The 17,837-nt window shown below is 38.9% G+C and overlaps 1 protein-coding gene across 4 annotated transcripts in view; it reads left to right on the top strand.

Annotated features, from left to right (window-relative positions):
* The window catches only part of ZFAT (zinc finger and AT-hook domain containing), an 83,299-nt gene that overhangs the window by 11,041 nt on the left and 54,421 nt on the right, over positions 1 to 17,837 (top strand). For all 4 annotated transcript variants that reach the window (XR_013956317.1, XR_013956318.1, XR_013956319.1 and 1 more), the window contains exons 2-4: positions 853 to 1,023; positions 6,646 to 6,906; positions 13,029 to 13,202. Coding sequence is in view for 1 of the 4 variants with exons in the window: in XM_080611920.1 (XP_080468046.1) it covers positions 853 to 1,023; positions 6,646 to 6,906; positions 13,029 to 13,202 (606 nt within the window). In the remaining 3 variants the exon portion in view is untranslated. The remainder of the gene's footprint in view (positions 1 to 852; positions 1,024 to 6,645; positions 6,907 to 13,028; positions 13,203 to 17,837) is intronic.

Below are 17,837 nucleotides of genomic sequence, written 5' to 3'. Positions count from 1 at the left end.
TTTTTTCCCCTTCCTAAGTTTTCCTCTTATTTCTGCCCATTTTTCTCCATGTAGATGGGTCAAGATGAGGCCTGATATTGTTTTGCAAATATTGGGATAAAAGGAGAGAAAACTTTGTTTGTAGAACTCTTGAAGTGAATGCCCAGAGGAAGAAAGGAAGACTGTGATTGCATAGCTGTGACTGTGGTGTGATGCAACAGTTTGTGGTCTACAGCAATGCAGATGTTTTAAGCTTCCTTCCCACCCTTTCATTTGTGGCAGAGCCACATCTAAGGGTGATGATCTCTGAAACCACGCACTTAACATTTGTAACTCACAGTGTACGCTCATGGTAACATGCTAAGGCAAAAATGACACATCAAAACATACAGTTTTTATCATACATATTTATTTTCTAAAAAATGTTGTTATAGTGAACAAAAGTTTCCTTTTATGTTTTACAGCATTTTATTCCTTCTTTTGTTTCCAGTACTTACACAGGTAATCAGAGAAATTAGACTTGCTTATATGAAGTAAGTAGAAAGGTGAAGTACATGTGGGAAAGAACAGTGAGGCTTATGGACAGAAATAAGGGTTTGGAGCCCAACTGTGTTTCAGAGCTGCTTTGTAAACAAAAATGTGTTTTGCATTTATACTGATGTGATACACAATGAACCTGGACGAGGACTTGGTGTCTTACAGAATTTCAGCCTATATTTGAAAGAAGTATAAAGTGCAGCATTCTTTGTTTCAGCTCATTACTGTCTGTTAAGTGTGTTAACTGATAGTTACTGGGTTAGCTGAACCAAAACCTCAACAACTACTGGTAATATAGACAAGTGATTAACTGCTCATTTTAAACTTGCTTTTCAGGAATCAATTCCATCTTCATGTGTAAGCTTTGTAACTTATTTTCACCAAATCAATCTGAACTGCTGTCTCATGTCTCCGAGAAGCATACAGAAGAAGGGACCAATGTGGATGACATCATTATTCCTCTCCAACCACTAACAGTACCCACAAACATCAACAAAGATGGAGAAGGTAAGTTCATACATTGAGAAGAATGTAATTTTTAAAGTCATTTAGTTTTTTAATAAAACAACTGCCACCCTTATTTTCATTCAATGCAGAATAGGTCAGAGGACAGATGTGGATAAACTCAGCATGTGATAGGGAATAATGACATTGGGCCATGTCAGGTATAGCAAAGTCTGCATCCAACAGGTTTAATCTGAGCTGTGTAATAGCAATAGAAAGCTACCAGGCCACCATGGATCGGGACATGTCTTGAGGCTTAGGAATGGTGGTGTGCTTTTTAAGTTATCTAACTTGTTTGTTGTGATTCAAATAATATTAATACTTCTATTCCAAAAAAGAAGTGGCATGATTTGTAATTTATAACTGTGCTTTGATATTGGCACTGGTAAGTAAAGCAATCTGGTAGTCAAAGGTCGAATTAGTTACACAGAACAATTTTACTCTGCAATGGAAGAAGCTACATTCATTCCACTTTTAACTGATTATAATTGCAATCCCTTGTAATATTAGAAATAGTCTGAAAGTGAATCAAAATTCATAATTATATCTTCTTTTAGGCCCTTACTGAGCAATGGATTTATCTTGCTGGCAAACCTCTTCCTTAACAAAACTACTACGATATTCCAGTCATTGTTTTCTGGATTTTAAAAGCTATGTGGTCATGAATAAAACCCACTCTAATATCATACTTAATAGATTTTTTTTTTTTATCATTAAGCATGTGATGCTTCTTAATTTATTTACCAGCATTCATTCAGCAGTTATATTAACTTCCTTAACATAAGAAGCTATTTCTAATAATAGTCATATAGTATTCAACTATAGCTGCTATTTCTTCAGATGGTTGGTGAGGAAAAACTGCACCGAATTACTATTTTACGCAATGCCTAAAATTAATAGCGCATCAGAAGATGATGAATAAATATCAGATGTATGTCAAGTTTCAAAATACCATTCCAATTTTATTTCAGTTGTACAGAATGAATTTCCTGGGCATGCAGAATGCATCTTCCTTTCTGAAATCTTTGTTTCCTGTTATCCCTTCACTAAACTGTATTTCTGAGTACAGCGAGACTAGTACTTTGTGTAGCTTATTCTCACTTCTTTTAGTAAAAAGCCTCTTCTCTAAAGGTCTATCTGCATTTGTGTCTGCACTTTCTGTATGATAAGTTGTTAAGCATGCATTGTACATTTATGAGAATAGTATGTAATTCCCATTATGATATGAAGCAGCAGAAATTAGACATGTGCAGCTGTTAAGAACTTTGCAAATCTAGTTATGTAAAATACAACATTCATCTGTTACGTTGCACATTCATAAATTACCTTTTCCATTATTCTTGGTGGATACTTTTCAGCACCTTATATGATCATATGGTGCCACCTTTTTCAGATTACGTAGCCCAGCTCTGTGCCATCTGCTGTCAGTAAGACTGTCAAGGTAAATCACTTTCAGATAGTTTTCAACTTGTATTCTAGAAATACATTTAATATCTCTTCTTTCCCATCACACAGATTGCTCAGAGAAGAGGGTAGTTTGTTCTAAAGTCCTGTTCAATTATTTCCTGTGTTCTGTTTAGAGAAACAGGGAATTTGGAGAGTTCTTCCAAGGCATTTTTTCCCTCCTGTTATGGAATCTGCAATGATAAAACTTCTAAAATGTATATTATAAATTTTTTCTCAGTGGACCCTTTTTGTGGTAATTCAGTCATGTCTCTAAAAGTAGAAGTGATTGATAAATGGCAGTCTTAGAAACTCCCTTTTAGTACTCGTTGACTGATAGGTGAACATCTTACCATTTGAAAGCACAGTTTCTCTTCCAAGTGTTGGTAAACACTGTAGCTCCTCCAGAACTGGTATAAACGAGTGAACACTGAGTTGTTAATGGAGCTCTTTGTTCTGCCCGAGTAATAAATTGATGATTTTATAAGTCCTGTGAACAAGTAGGATGTTAGGCAAGTAATATGTGGTTATTACTCTAATGTTGTTTTATTGGCAGAGCTCCCTGCTGAATTTTGTTTAGTCACGCCACTTTCCCATAGTTAGGTCATGATCTATTCAGATCGTTTGTTCTAGCTTTTTTGATAAGGTGGTGTTTGCATTTTGCTATCAAGTAGAACCAAGGGTATTAGGCAGATGTTGCTGTCATACAAATTATGCATCGGTCGTATTGGGTTCAGCACTGGAGTGTGACATCTTTGTTTCGGAAATGACAGACATTTACTTGTCAACAGCAATCACTCATACTCCACTTGTGCTTAGGGTTTTCTTTCATAACTTCTCACTGTGATCTCCATCTTCTTCAAAGTGCTGGTCAGAACTCTGCTTTTTTTTTTTTGCTTAGTCTGATTGGTAATGATTTGAGGGACAGCATTAGAGACCCTAGCATCAGCTGTTCATAATATTATTCCTTCATGGATCATTAATTGTTTCAGGCTATATCTGCACTATGGGATGCATGCTTTATTGATTATGAAACCTTGAAGACAGTTACAGTCTGGGTATCATAGAAATCACCTCTCTTGGCTGATAATTGACAAAACTACTTGCACTGGAGTGCAGTAGCACAGAAATGCAAAACACTGCGATGGAGGATTGCAAAACATACGAAAGGGTTGGTTTTTTTCCTGTTCGTAATGAGGCTTTTGGTGTTATCAGAAGGCTAGATTTAAATTAGACATTAGGAAGAAATTCTTTACTGTGAGGGTGGTGAGACAGTAGCACAGTTTGCCCAGAGAAGCTGTGACTACCCCATCCCTGCTAGTGTTCAAGGCCAGGTTGGACAGGGCTTGGAGCCACCTGGTGTAATGGAAGGTGTCCCTGCTCATGGCAGGGGGTTGGAAATGGATGAGCTTTAAGGTCCCTTCCAATCCAAACCATTTATGATTCTGTGATTCGGTATTTAAGCAGGCAGGTTCTCAGTCACTCCTGTGACAAGACAGAATGCTTTCTTTTTCACTTGATATTAATTACATGATTAACTCAAAGCTGTGCTCCCTGTATGTGGGTATTTCTTTGCCTCATATATGTGAAGGAAATTTTGAACAGATTTTGAATAAGATGCTGCCACCACCTCCTGTTCTATCGCATCATCTTCACTTAAGATTCTTGAGGTCATTCATTTTTCCATATGCTCTAACTCAACCAATTTAGTAAGGTCTTTTGGCACATATACTTGAAAATTATTTGGGGTTTGTATTTTATTTAATATTCTCTCATGATTTTTCAGACTTTTACATTGTCGGTCTCCATTTATCAGGCAGAAGGTAGGCTATTGGCTTGATGAATACTCAATAAAAACCCTATATAGTTCTTAATCTTTATTCTTGATATATACTGGTGAAGGTTTCTGATATAGGAGGAGAAGAAATGTAAGTTTATTGTAGGAGGCACAATTTCTGTGTGGCATAGACCAGTCTTTCTTAGCTTGAATAATCACAAGATACTTTCAAGCTTTTAGAACTGCAACAGTTGCTTGATTACTGGGCATTTCTCTCGTGTAACCCGGAAGACATATTTCATACTTATCGCATCTGCACTGTGAAAAGCAACAACAAAAAAGCCCACCCCCAAATCCAAACAAGGAAGCCCTCAAACCAACAGTAAAAGCATGAAATTCTGAGGAGAATAACTTTATTTTCTATTTTTGCACAAATCTCAACATTTGCAACTATTTTGGTGTAAAAGAACAGCTTTAAGGGACTTCTTTGCTGTGACTGCTTTAAGGTGAAACATGCCAAAAATTTAAGTTTGCTTTTTTTTTCCTGAGCATTACAGAGTTCTTGACAAGATTTTTGTATGTTGCCTGTCTCTGATATTCTAAAGGTGATGGCTGACAGGAACTTCACACCTCCCGTGTTTCACTCAGCACATATAATGCACATTATGCTCCGGGGTTTTTTGGCAATTACAATGATATCAAGCTCTTTTTCATTCTCAAAGCTGGAAGTCACTGCACATAACTGAAAGTTCTTTAACTGGGATCTTGGTCACCCTGGGATCCAGAGACAGTCCAGGCCTTATGTGATCTGAACCGCATTCTGAAGGTATTTTCTCTGTTTCTTCACTATAGAAGGCAAATATTAACTAATTTGAGAGCTCAACTGTCTAACAAGAGATAAAAAGAATGCTAAAATCCTGGAGGAAGCCTGACTGTCCTGTTTCTCCATACAACATCAGGCAAGCTCTTTTCACAGAATTGTAGAATCATTTAGGTTGGAAAGACCTTTAAGGTCATTGAGTCCAACTGTTTACCCTGCACTGCCAAGTCTACCACTAAACCATGTCCTTCAATGCACAGTAATTTTCCTTCTAAAGGCAGTAGATGTAATACTTCACCAGATGTCTGCTAAGACTTTAGAAAACCCATTTAAATGCTATTAGGCTTTGCTGTTTGAACAGACAGTTTCTTGCAGAAGAGGAAGGTTAAAGTAAATAACCAAATCCTGTACAATAACAATCAGTTAATTCTTCAAGAAACACAGTGTAAGGAAATAAAAACACAAGCAAGCAACCTCAATGATTAACAAGAAAGAGACTGATAGAGACTGATTCTTGTCATTGTATCAAACTATTCAATAGAAGTAACTTAGAAATCTCCTAAGATAACTTGATCGCTATCTGGAAATTTCCCGCTTTCCCTCTGACTATCTGCTTTTGTTGACTAAAAGTTTCCTTGGGATCTAGTTGGTTTGGTCAGTGAAGTCAACAATTACACCTGTGAGTGGATGATAGCAAGGCGGTTTTTGAGGTAACTACAGCAGTGATGAGAGAAATCATCATCAGGAAGTAGCGTGAAGTATTTTATGTTGCCATGAGTTTCTGTGTTCACTACATCTCATTGATGTTACCAGTACTTCCTCTACAGAAATATGGAAATCATAGAATCAGCTAGGTTGGAAAAGACCTTTAAGATCATCAAGTCCAACCATTACCCCAGGACTGCCAAGACCACCGCGAAACCATGTCACTGAGGGAAAAATGGGAAATTATGTTGTATTTATTAAGAATTTTTAATGACTTCAGATTTAATAACTTGAAATACTCACTAAGGAAACATTTTTTTCGATGACTTTTGGAATTTATTTGTTGCCAAAAAATTTTTATGCCAATTTTTGACTAAGATGTGTTAATAAAGAACCATGCAAAATATTGTTCAGTTTTCTTGTAAAAGAACAATGAGCTTTTGTTTTTCAAACAAAGGTATACATTGACATGTATTTTCTATGAATACATGTCAATACTTGAGCCATTTCTTTGAGAGTGCTTTAAATTGAAAGGGCTTTTTGTTGAGTGTCAGAACAGAGCAGATCGATTTTGTAGAATATGCATGCTGATACAGTTATAGAACAACCTAAAAGAGTGCCTGCAGTGTAATTCCTGTAAAACTGACACTTTGATATCTGCCAATCTCAGTAACTCAAATTTGCAGTTTTGCAGCTAGCAGAAATACCAACAAATAGCACTGTTTTCAGATAAGTTTGTGTGAAGCTAAACTTTCTTTAAGCTTTAAGGATAGAGGCTGTCAAACTTAATGTACTATTCCTGTTTTTCACAGATCAGATTGATATTGGCTGATTAGCCACGGAATTTAATTGTAGTTTCTTTTTAAATCTCTTTTTCTAGAGCTTCTTGTAGCGAAGAGGAAAAGAGGCAGACCAAAAGGCTCTACTAAGAAGTTTTGTGTGGATGAAGATGTGGCAGAAAATAACCCTGTTCCAAGTGAAGAGACTCTGCCTGGGACAGAAGAAGGAACAGAACTGTCTGAAGTCTCACCAGGCAGCTTAGAATGTAGGAAATGCAATCGGAAGTTCTCCAACACACGTCAGCTGAGGAAGCATATCTGCATTATTGGTTTAAGTGAAGGAGAGGAAGAAGGAGATGGAGGTAAGAACATATCCAACAAAAATGTCTGAAGCATGTTGTGAAACTCTGTTTCCATCTTGTGACCTGATTGGTAATGACTTGTAATCCTCAGTGTTAATTTCAAATGGAATGGAATTGTCAGTTTCTTTGAGCACAAAAAGCACATTGAAGCAAAACTGAGAGTAAAGCCAGACAAGGCAGACATGTTTATTGTACTAATGATTGTCTTAAACTCCCTGAAGTGCTGCTTCCACATCAGCAACTGTTCTGTCTCTCACAAAGAGGATTACAGTTTTGCAATGAGAAGTAGTAAGGACCACATCGCTAAGTAACACACATAGGTGAGGAAGGATGATCCCAGAGAGGTTCTTCTGTCTTGTGACCTGGGAAGCCTGACATGTCTTCACTGTGCCTGCTCCCAGCCAGAAAGTGGAGCTGCTTCAGCCTTCACCACTGGGATGGGATGGGTTTGGGGCGTTTGGCTGTATCTGGGTTGAATCAGTTCCCCAGCAGCTGCCTCTTAGCTTGCTTGTTTTGAGGCATAGACAACAAGTAATCATTTTAACTGCCATCCCTCTCCCACACTGCACCATGAGCTGAATCTCTGGCAGATATAAGAGAGGACGTTTGATGGCTGGGGAATGTGATTTGGGTGGAAGACAGATTACAGTAGTGGATAGATCCTCGGAGTGAACCATTCATTCCTGCTGAATTAGAGCCTGCACCATTCTTAAAGACAGCACTTTTGGCCTTAGTTTAAAATGGTTTTGCCATCAGATGGATTCTGATTTAAGTGATTTTTTTTTTTTTTTTTTTTTCCCCCTGCAAATATCATGTCAATCTCTGCAGCAGAAGCAATTGCATGTGTTCATTTTGTATGGCCAGTTTCCTTTTTGGTTTTTTTCCCCATACTATTCCCTTGCTACTATGAAATACCAGCATCTTTTAGGGGATAAAAAAATAGTAGTTTGAATGAAGCGTAGTTTAAAAATATGCCAGTTAAGGATGTGTAGCTGTGCCTGCTAGATGACCTACATCCAGTTACGAATGCAGAGAGCAGTACCTTCAGTTAATGGCACAAATAGAATCATGGGACAGTTCTAGTTCGACAGGACTCTGAAAGCCGTGATTAATTCAGAGCTGACAGTAGCTTTACTCGTCAACACTGACATGACCGTTCCTTAAATGTGTTACAAGACACAGGCACAGTGTTGTATTCTTGAAGAAGCAGGAGCAGGCATTTAAAATGCCTGTTGCTAGATAGGGGAGGCCAGTTTATTCATCTGCTGAATTGAAGTGCCAACTGACTTCTTGGCAAGAGAGATGCAAAGTGAAGCAGTTTGTCTAAATAAATCTGTTTAGGACCAAGCAAAGACTCTTCTTGCTTTGGGAGACTTGGCATAGCTATTCTAAGTTGCAGATACTCTATTTTCTCATAAATCATCTTAAAAATAAGTTATTATATTCCTTTATAATACGGCAGGAATTGTTGTGCTATAGAGGGTGGGTTGTTCTAGTTACAAGAGGCACACTTATTTCGATGCTCTAATCCACAGTGCTAACTCTTAAGTAGTTTTTTTCCTGTAAGACAGCTAAGTTACTGATGAGATGGTCCCATATTACAGAAAGGCAGTTTGAGCCCTTGTGGTCAAAGTTGTAACTCTTGGTTTTTCATTAAAACATGCTTTTGTCTCTCCCTATTAACCATTTCATAAAGCACACTTTATAGTTCAGTGGGTTTTAGTGCAGAGAGAGTTCAGGAAGAAGGCAGCTATCACTGAGGGTGAAGATGCTGGTTTTTTTTTCTCATCTGGTGATTTCATAGAGGGCTTTTGTTGGTTGTTCAGGTTGCACACACTATGAAATAGTTACGTCTGTAGTAAAAAGTGCTGGTAACACGTGCAGCCACAGCTCCATATCAACAGATTGTTTCTGGGAGATGCTTGTTGCTCTCAGGGGAAGAATGGAGACACTGCCATCAACATGCATTAGATTAGTGAATAAAATCTAATGTTTAAGTATCAGAACTGGACTTGACCATTCTATAGAATAGAATCATAGAATGAATGGGGTTGGAAGGGACCTTAAAGGTTATCTCGTCTTATCTCATGAGACCTCACTTGAAGTATTGTGTACAGTTCTGGTGTCCTCAACATAAAAAGGACATGGAACTTCTGGAACAAGTCCAGAGGAGGGCCATGAGGATGATCAGGGGACTGGAGCACCTCCTGTATGGAGACAGGCTGAGAAAGTTGGGGCTGTTCATCCTGGAGAAGGCTGCATGGAGACCTCATAGCAGCCTTCCAGTATCTGAAGGGGGCCTACAAGGATGCTGGGGATGGACTCTTCATCAGGGACTGTAGTGACAGGACAAGGGGTAACGGGTTCAAACTGAAACAGGGGAAGTTTAGATTGGATGTAAGGAAGAAATTTTTTACTGTGAGGGTGGTGAGGCACTGGAATGGGTTGCCCAAAGAAGTGGTGAATGCTCCATCCTTGGCAGCGTTCAAGGCCAGGTTGGACAGCGCCTTGGGCAACATGGTCTAGTCTGAGGTGTCCCTGCCTATGGCAGGGGGGTTGGAACTGGATGATCTTAAGGTCCTTTCCAACCCTAACTATTCTATGATTCTATCTAGTTCCACCCCTATATAGTGAGGAAACAATCAGGGGGTTTTTTCCATATAAAAAAATTTTGAGGATGTTTATTCACAAACATATTCAACACTAGTTGAAGATGTATGATCAGCAAATTGGTTGTATTTTATCACTTGCCTGGTTTTGATCAATGTCTATGTGGGCTTTTCTGTGTTAAGGGACTTCGCATGACACTCAGTACCTTCCTCTCATCTTTGCAGATACTGAGTGTAGTATTCCTGTTAGTTGCTGAATGTTCTCAGCTCATACTGAGAAGATGGAAGTTGAGATTCAGTTCTTTCTTTGAAGTACTCACCAGGTTTGGGTTTCTTAAGTATTTTCACATGACCATCATCTTAATATTTAGCACTTGGCACCTGCGCACAAGATTTCTGTGCATATGGAATAGCAACACTTCTGTAAAGAAATAGGTATATTGCAATTTTGTATGTTATTTTAAATAGCGTTTTTGGAGTTGTGTTTTGAAAGCAGGGAATCAATCAAATCTATTTATTGTAACATGTTTTTTTCCACAGCATTTACCTTAGGTTGAACTGAAGGAATTAGCAAACTGATCTGCTTGATAGAGGCACATTAGGAAAGAAAACCAGCATGAAACATTTGTTAGCTTATTACTGTGGTAGTAGTTATGCATCAGTGTGGATCACTGACAGAATCAAGTCTGGGGTTTGTCCTTTTCTTTCTTTTCTGTTTTTAGTAGAATTCCAATATTCAAAAGTTAATAGAGTTACAAGTTAACATGAAAAGCATGAAAAGGCAATAAAATGGTTTTGTCGTTTGTTTTCAACCACTTTATTTTCTCATTAAACTGACCCTTACTTTTTAATGGTTAGAAAGAGATTTAAGAGTAGAGGGCTTGGGTTCTATTCATATGCCTACTAGGAATTTAATATGTGATCCCAAGCCAAATGGAGAATATTCTGTTGTCCTCATCACAGCTTTCCTTTCAATCTATAGTAGTGGATTTCTTTTATCTAAAACATACAAAAAGTGACTTTCAGTCTTGTCCACAGGTATATCAAATCTTCTCCCCCTTCCTCCCCCCATACTATCACTAGCTCCCACTGTCCACTAAACCAAAGCAGAGTAATTAGCCTGATTAATCTTTGTATTTGTTGTTTAACAGTATGTGATGCAGCCTTAGGGAAACACAATTTAATAAGCAGCTTTATGTTCTCTTTATATTCTGATTCTTGATGAGACTTATTTCTTCTATTGATGGCCTGGTCCTGCTGTGAAATTCATTTTATTGTTGATGATAAGCTAACAGAGGCTGTTTCATGAAGGACATGTGGAAAACTGTATTTGTTTCCTCTCACCCCTGTTCATCACACCAAAAGAAAGTGCTGCACAAGCAGTGCCTTTATATGTCTTTATATTCATATCTAAATACGTCTTTATATTCAAATATCCCTTTGAAGTGTTGCAGAGAAGTGTCAGGTTAGAATTACGTGGTTTCAACATCAATAATTTACAATATTATTAAGGAGTTAAATGGGGACATAATGAGACTCTTTATAAAGCAGCAATATTTTCCAAAATCTTAGAAATTTACAGAGAAAAAGATAGTTGAGAAGAGGCATCTATCAAAGAAGTTATCTAATAAAATTGAGGAAACTATTAGCACTGAAGAGCAGGGGCCTCTCAAGGGAGAGCATAGTTTTCTATAACCTAGAAACTGGAAGCTGGGGTAAAAACCTCAACTCCATAGAAAGTTGGTTGGCTGAGTGTGTTTGAATGTTTGTGGTTGTTGCTCATTGTAGGTATTGTAAATATGAATTTCAGATTTGCAGGTTAGCATCAAGTTACTGTGAGTTGTCGGTGTACACAGTTCTGCCTATGACTGACCTACACACCTTGTTTCCTTCTGGTTTTGTATCTAGCACATTTCACAGAATCACAGAATCACAGAATCACAGAATCACAGAATCACAGAATCACAGAATCAATCGTTAGGGTTGGAAAGGACCTTAAGTTCATCTAGTTCCAACCCCCCTGCCATGGGCAGGGACACCTCACACTAAACCATGTCACCCAAGGCCTCATCCAACCTGGCCTTGAACACCGCCAGGGATGGAGCATTCACAGCCTCCCTGGGCAACCCATTCCAGTGCCTCACCACCCTCACAGTAGAGAATTTCTTCCTTATATCCAATCTAAACTTCCCCTGTTTAAGTTTGAACCCGTTACCCCTTCTCCTGTCACTACAGTCCCCTAATGAAGAGTCCCTCCCCAGCATCCCTATAGCCCCCCTTCAGATACTGGAAGGCTGCTCTGAGGTCTCCACGCAGCCTTCTCTTCTCCAGGCTGAACAGCCCCAACTTTCTCAGCCTGTCTTCATATGGGAGGTGCTCCAGTCCCCTGATCATCCTCGTGGCCCTCCTCTGGACTTGTTCCAGCAGTTGCATGTCCTTTTTATGTTGAGGACACACAGAAATGCACTACTTCATCTAATATAAAGAAATTTTGTTGATATAAACTTTCAGCCCTCTGTATTTGTTCTTTATACAAATTCTTTATGTATAAACATTTGCTTTAAGGAAGAATTAGCTTCAAGAAACAACTTATGATTATTCATTACTGATTATTCTTATTTCAGATGAGTGTTTTAAATACAACTGTTGCATTGCTTTCTAGTTAGTAGGTCCAAATGTTATCCCATTTAAGAAGCTGAAGACATTCATGCCCCATCCCTGGCAGTGTTCAAGCCCAGGCTGGACGGGGCTTTGAGCAACGTGGTTTAGTGGAAGGTGTCCCTGCCCGTGGCAGGGGGTTGAAACTGGATGGTCTTTATGGTCCCTTCCAACCCGAACCATTCTGTGATCCTATGATTTTGAATAGCAACAGGAATTATGTAACTCTTTGTTTTGAAAGCTTGCACTTCTACATGTCAGGAGTTGGGTTGAACAAAGAATTGCTTTGAACCGTAATTATTGCAACGATGCTGAAAAAGAAAAGTATGTTTCTGGCTATTGATTCACAGTAATAGTGGGGAGAAAAAAGCATAATCAAAAGAGGCTGTTGGGTGACTTTCCATTAACTAAGATAGGTAATGAATCCAGTACTAGGACAAATAATTCTAAAGTCATCAGGACAATTACATGTAGGAAGGGGAAAAATAATTTGTTCATTAATGGTGAAATCATAAGAAATTCTTCACAGTTTGTAGAATTTTTACAAAAACCCACAGTAACAACAAAATAATTTAGAAACACAAATGTTTCTGAGAGTCCAGTTTTACAGTTCTGGGTTGTTTGTCTTTATTTTGCCTATTTTCTCTGTTTGCATAAGTATCACATTAGTTTTCTTAAATTGAGGTGAAAGAAGTTCCCCTTTAGGAACTCATGCAGCACCTCTTGTTTTGGTAACTTGTATTTCTTTCTACAGGGGCATTAACTTTCTCCTAATTCTTTCTTGTAGTGTAAGTGACTGTGTTACCTGCATTCCTTTTGTGCATAGTCACATTCTTTCTGATGTTTGCTCTTCAGGTAATGATTCTGACGTTGACCTTGACAGGAAGGAAGACGAGCGAGAGAAAACTCCAAAGAGGCCCAGAGCTCAGAAAACAGAGAAAACTCCATCAACTAAGGAGACTGAGCAGGTTTCAGGAGCTAAAAATCCTATTATAAGTGTGGTTTTGACAGCCCATGAAGCTATTCCAGGTAATCAGAATTAAGTTGTATAATCAAATGTAGTTTTGTCTGTGCTGGCACTGTATAAAATTAGTCATTGGTCTAAGACTGAACTGCTCAGGATGATTATTATGTGAAAGATATTTAGTGTTATTTGATTACCTTGATGCAGAATCTCTGCATCTGACAGCTACAGCATTTTAGAACTACCATCACGTTTCTTCCCAGGACCATCATTTGTCATACCTGTGTGTACTTATCTGTATTAACATCACCTACATTTAGTCTGTGAATAGTTTTAAAGAAGAAAATGAATGAATAGTGACCAAAGAACAGGAAAGTATTTTTCTTTTGTAATATCTTTGATACAGCTCCTGACTTGTGTGTGTATATTTATGCTAAATATAAATTTGTTTATGAAAATACAGTATATATCTACAGTTTACTATTTGTAATGTTAATACTTATGCATAAAAATAGTTTGGCAGAAAGTAGGTGTATATATTTGAAAATCAAGTAAAGTTCCTATATAATGATTGAAGGATTCTTCATCCATAAATTCCTATAGTGCCTTTTCATCAAAGAATTCAGGAATAATTTCAAACTGTTTATTTTAGCACTAGACATGTGTTTGCCACTTTTATATAAACCATTCACTCACCTGACTGACAGGATCCCTTTTAAGAACTTCTGTGCATTGTTTTCAGCTTTGTAGCTTTATTGTTCTCCTTTTTTGTTATTACCAACATTCCTAAGTACGTGTTTTGCTTACAGCTGTCAAAACAACTAAAATGTGTTATTTATTATATGCATGGAAACATCCATCTTTGTGTCCAGTCCTGTAAAATCCTTTTGAGGATGTCAGATAAGCATTCTGTCAATTAGAAACATAGAGAAGGCTTCAAGACTTAGTTGTATTTTATCCACAGTATAGAGGAGGTATTCAGACTATTTGTCTTCCTTCTTAAGTGAAAGATGCTTTTGGAAGTGTTACATTAACAGTTTGCTGTAATTCTGCTATACACTATTTAGGTTTGGGACACTACAACATGCGTTCACTAGATTTATGACTAAATTGGGCTTTTAAAAGTCCCTTCTAACACAATAGTTAGTTTGTAGCTTCCCAAAAGATTGATTTTATTTTTTCCCCATGTTCTTTTTCTGTAACGTGTACTTGGAAGGCATATGAAAGGTAATAGATATACAGCTTTAGAAATGTGAAAGCTTGCATTAACTCTCAGAATAAACACAGTTTGAATAAAACTGGTAGGGTTTTTTTCTGTGCAGGTGTTGAAAAACCATGACAGGCTTCAGAGGTGGGCCAGTGCAAACAACATGCACTTCTACAAGGCCATTGCAAGGTCCTGCACCTGGGTTGGGCAAATCCCAAACACAAATAAGGGCTGAGCTGAGGACTTGGGGGTATTGGTTGATGGGAAGTTCAACATGACCATGAAGATGGTCCAAGGGCTGGAGCACCTCTTCTATGAAGACAGACTGAGAGTTTTGGTGATGTTCAGCCTGGAGACAAAAAGGCTCCAAGGAGACCCTGTTGCAGCCTTCCAGTAGCTAAAGGGGTCTGCAAGAGAGCTGGAGAAGGAATTTTTGCGTAGACATGTAGGGATACAACAAGGGGTAATGGCTTGAAACTGAAAGAGGGAAGAGTTAGATTAGATAGGAGGAAAAATTCTTCGCTGTGGGGATGGTGAGACACTGGCACAGGTTGTCCAGAGAAGCTGCGGTCTTTAAAGTGTTATAGAAATCACATACAACAACAACTGATATGTTCGAAGTGGAATCTCTTCTGAATCAAACTAATGGAGCATTAATAACTAATTGGTTTTAGAAGCTTTGGCAATATTACAGAATTTAAACATAGGAAATAAAATACATTTAAAAAACCACAGAAGACAATGTTTGACAGAGTTTACTTGCTGGTTATTAAACATAGACTATGAACAAAAGTATCTGCCATTCAAAATATTTTTAGATGCGCATATAATTGTAGTTACTCACTTTCGTTCCCAATTGCAGTGCTTATGAAAAGCTGTGCTACAGTTAATCTGACACCAGCCGTGCATGCTCATGAAGACAGTGTTCCGTCTGCTCAAGGTCTCTAGGTCCCTCCAAATACAGAATCACAGAATGGTTTGAATTGGAAGGGACATTAAAGCTCATCAAGTTCCAACCCCCCTGCCATGGCAGGGACACCTTCCACTAGAGCAGGTTGCTCCAAGGTCGATCCAACCTGGCCTTGAACACTGCCAGGGATGGGGCAGCCACAGCTTTTCTCTGGGCACCCTGTGCCTGCGCCTCAGCACCCTCACAGGGAAGAATTTTTTTCTTTATGTCTAATCTAAACCTACCCTCCTTCAGCGTAAGCCATTATCCCTTGTTCTGTCACTACATGCATTGTAAAAGGTCCCTCTCCAGCTTTCCTGTAGCACCCCTTTAGGTATTGGAAAGCTGCTTGAAGGTCTCCCTAGAGCCTTCTCCAGGCTGAACATCCCCAGCTCTGTCAGCCTTTCTTGTTAGGAGAGGTGCTCCAGCCCTCTGATCATTTTTGTGGTCTCCTCTGGACTTGCTTGAAGCAGGCACACATTCCTCTTGTGTTGAGGGCCTCAGAACTGTGTACAGTACTTCAAGTAGGGTCTTACAAGAGCAGAGCAGAGGGGCAGGATCACTTCCCTCGACCTGCTGGTCACGCTCCTTTTGATGCAGCCCAGGATGCGGTTGGCTTTCTGGGCTGCGAGCGCACACTGAAGCCGGCTCATGTTCATTTTCTCATCGACCAACACCCCCAAGTCCTTCCCCTCAGGGCTGCTCTCAATTCCCTCTCTGCCCAACCTGTAGCTGTGACTGCGGTTGCCCCGACTCAGGTGTAAGACTTTGTACTTGGCCCTGTTGAAGTTCACGAGGTTGGCATTGGCCCATCTCTCCAGCCTGTCCACGTCTCTCTGGATGTCATTCCTTCCCTCTAGCACGTTGACCACCCCACACAGCTTGGTGTCAATATCAAACTTGCTGAGGGTACCTCAATCCAGCTGTCCATGTCACTGGCAAAGTTCTTGAGCAGTGCCAGTCTTAAATACTGACCCCTGAGGAAAGCAACTTGTGACTGATCTCCACTTAGACATTGAGATATATAAAATACACATATCTACAAAAATAGCACAAAATATTTAAATTATTTAAATTCTTCATTCTAATTATTTTTTAATTTCTAAAGGAGTTAAATTTTTTTCTTCTACAAATTCCTACTACAGCACTGTGCAGGTTTTTCTCTCTCTGATTTCCACTGAAGAACCTGTGAAGAAGCTGTATTCTCCTGCTACTGTACCCTGTGCTGTAACTTATGAACACTTGGTTCCTTTTCCCGTTGAGATTTTTGGGAAGCAGAGAAGAAGTGGAAGAATATAATTTTGTTTATTACTTTGGGAATGACTTGGTTTAACTGATGACAGTTGTTTCTATTAAACTGATCAGTCTTCTGTGTTTAAGCTGACTTTTCTGTACCTCACACTATGATGGTTGTAGGTTTATGACACGTGTGAATGGACTTAACATCACACTCATGCCAAGGGAGCTTTCCTGCTTGTCTCTTACTTCCCAGTTTCTTGCACTGGCACTTGTGGTAAACTGCTTCAGAAAGCTGGTAAAATAAATACACACGTATTTTCACTGCCAGTTTTACAAACTGGAATGTCTCATGTTGGGACCACTGGAGTTTCAAAGGTGGGAAGAGAGAAAGTGGTGTCAAAATGAGTCTCTTGGGGGAAAGGAGGAGGATTGGGACCACCCATTTTAAAGTAGCTGGGTCAGTAAGGACAGAGTGCTGTCAAAGGGGCAGTGCAGTCCTCCTGCTCCTGGCCACACGTTCCTATCCTTTGGATCATTGTGCCATTTGCAGGAGGAGAGGCATGGTGTAGATCTTAGTCAGAGATCCTTTTTCTGATCCTCTTCATCTTTGTAAACTCCTGTGCTGGCATCACAAGCACGTAGGTGAGTGGAGGGCTAGAGAAAAGAAGCTAACCTTGTATTGATTTAAAGCAAATATGGAATTAAGCAAGGTGAGCAAAATTAAAGCTTACTCTTCTGAGCAAGTAGCTCTGTTCCCATGGAGTTACAGACTGATTTATCTCAGCCAATCTAATGGCCCACTCTGTTGAAAAGGGTAGTAATCTTCATTCCATCTGAGTTTCTATTTCTTTGTCCAAGTTAAAATGTTTAAGCTCATGGTGAACTAACCTAGGAAAATATTAAAAGCTGCTTTTACCTTTTTTTAAGCTTTATCTTTCAGCTGATTTAGGTGATTAATATTCTATCCTGGTAGCATAAAAGTCTGTTAAACAGTTCAGTCTTTTCAGGAAATGGTCAACCATGCTGAAAGGCAGAAGAACACAGAGGAGGTTTAGTGCAGAGCATTTAATGCGGATCTTTGTCTCACATGTAGGAAATGAGAAGCCTGGAAGAGGTAGCCGTGCTTATAGGGCAGTTCAAGATCTATTTTCTTTTAACAAAGTCATTCTAAATATGGAAGAATTTGCTTCCATTTTAAAAATACTGAAATATGGGAATACTGCTCTGGTGTCTAATGTCTTTTTTATCATCTTTATGTTGAACCCACTGATTGAACTGTATCTCCTGTACTGTAATGACAAGCTC

Source organism: Psittacula echo, assembly GCF_963264785.1.
Source record: "Psittacula echo genome assembly, chromosome: 2".
NCBI classification, from domain to species: domain Eukaryota; kingdom Metazoa; phylum Chordata; class Aves; order Psittaciformes; family Psittacidae; genus Psittacula; species Psittacula echo.
This window is presented reverse-complemented; position numbering and strand designations above follow the sequence as displayed.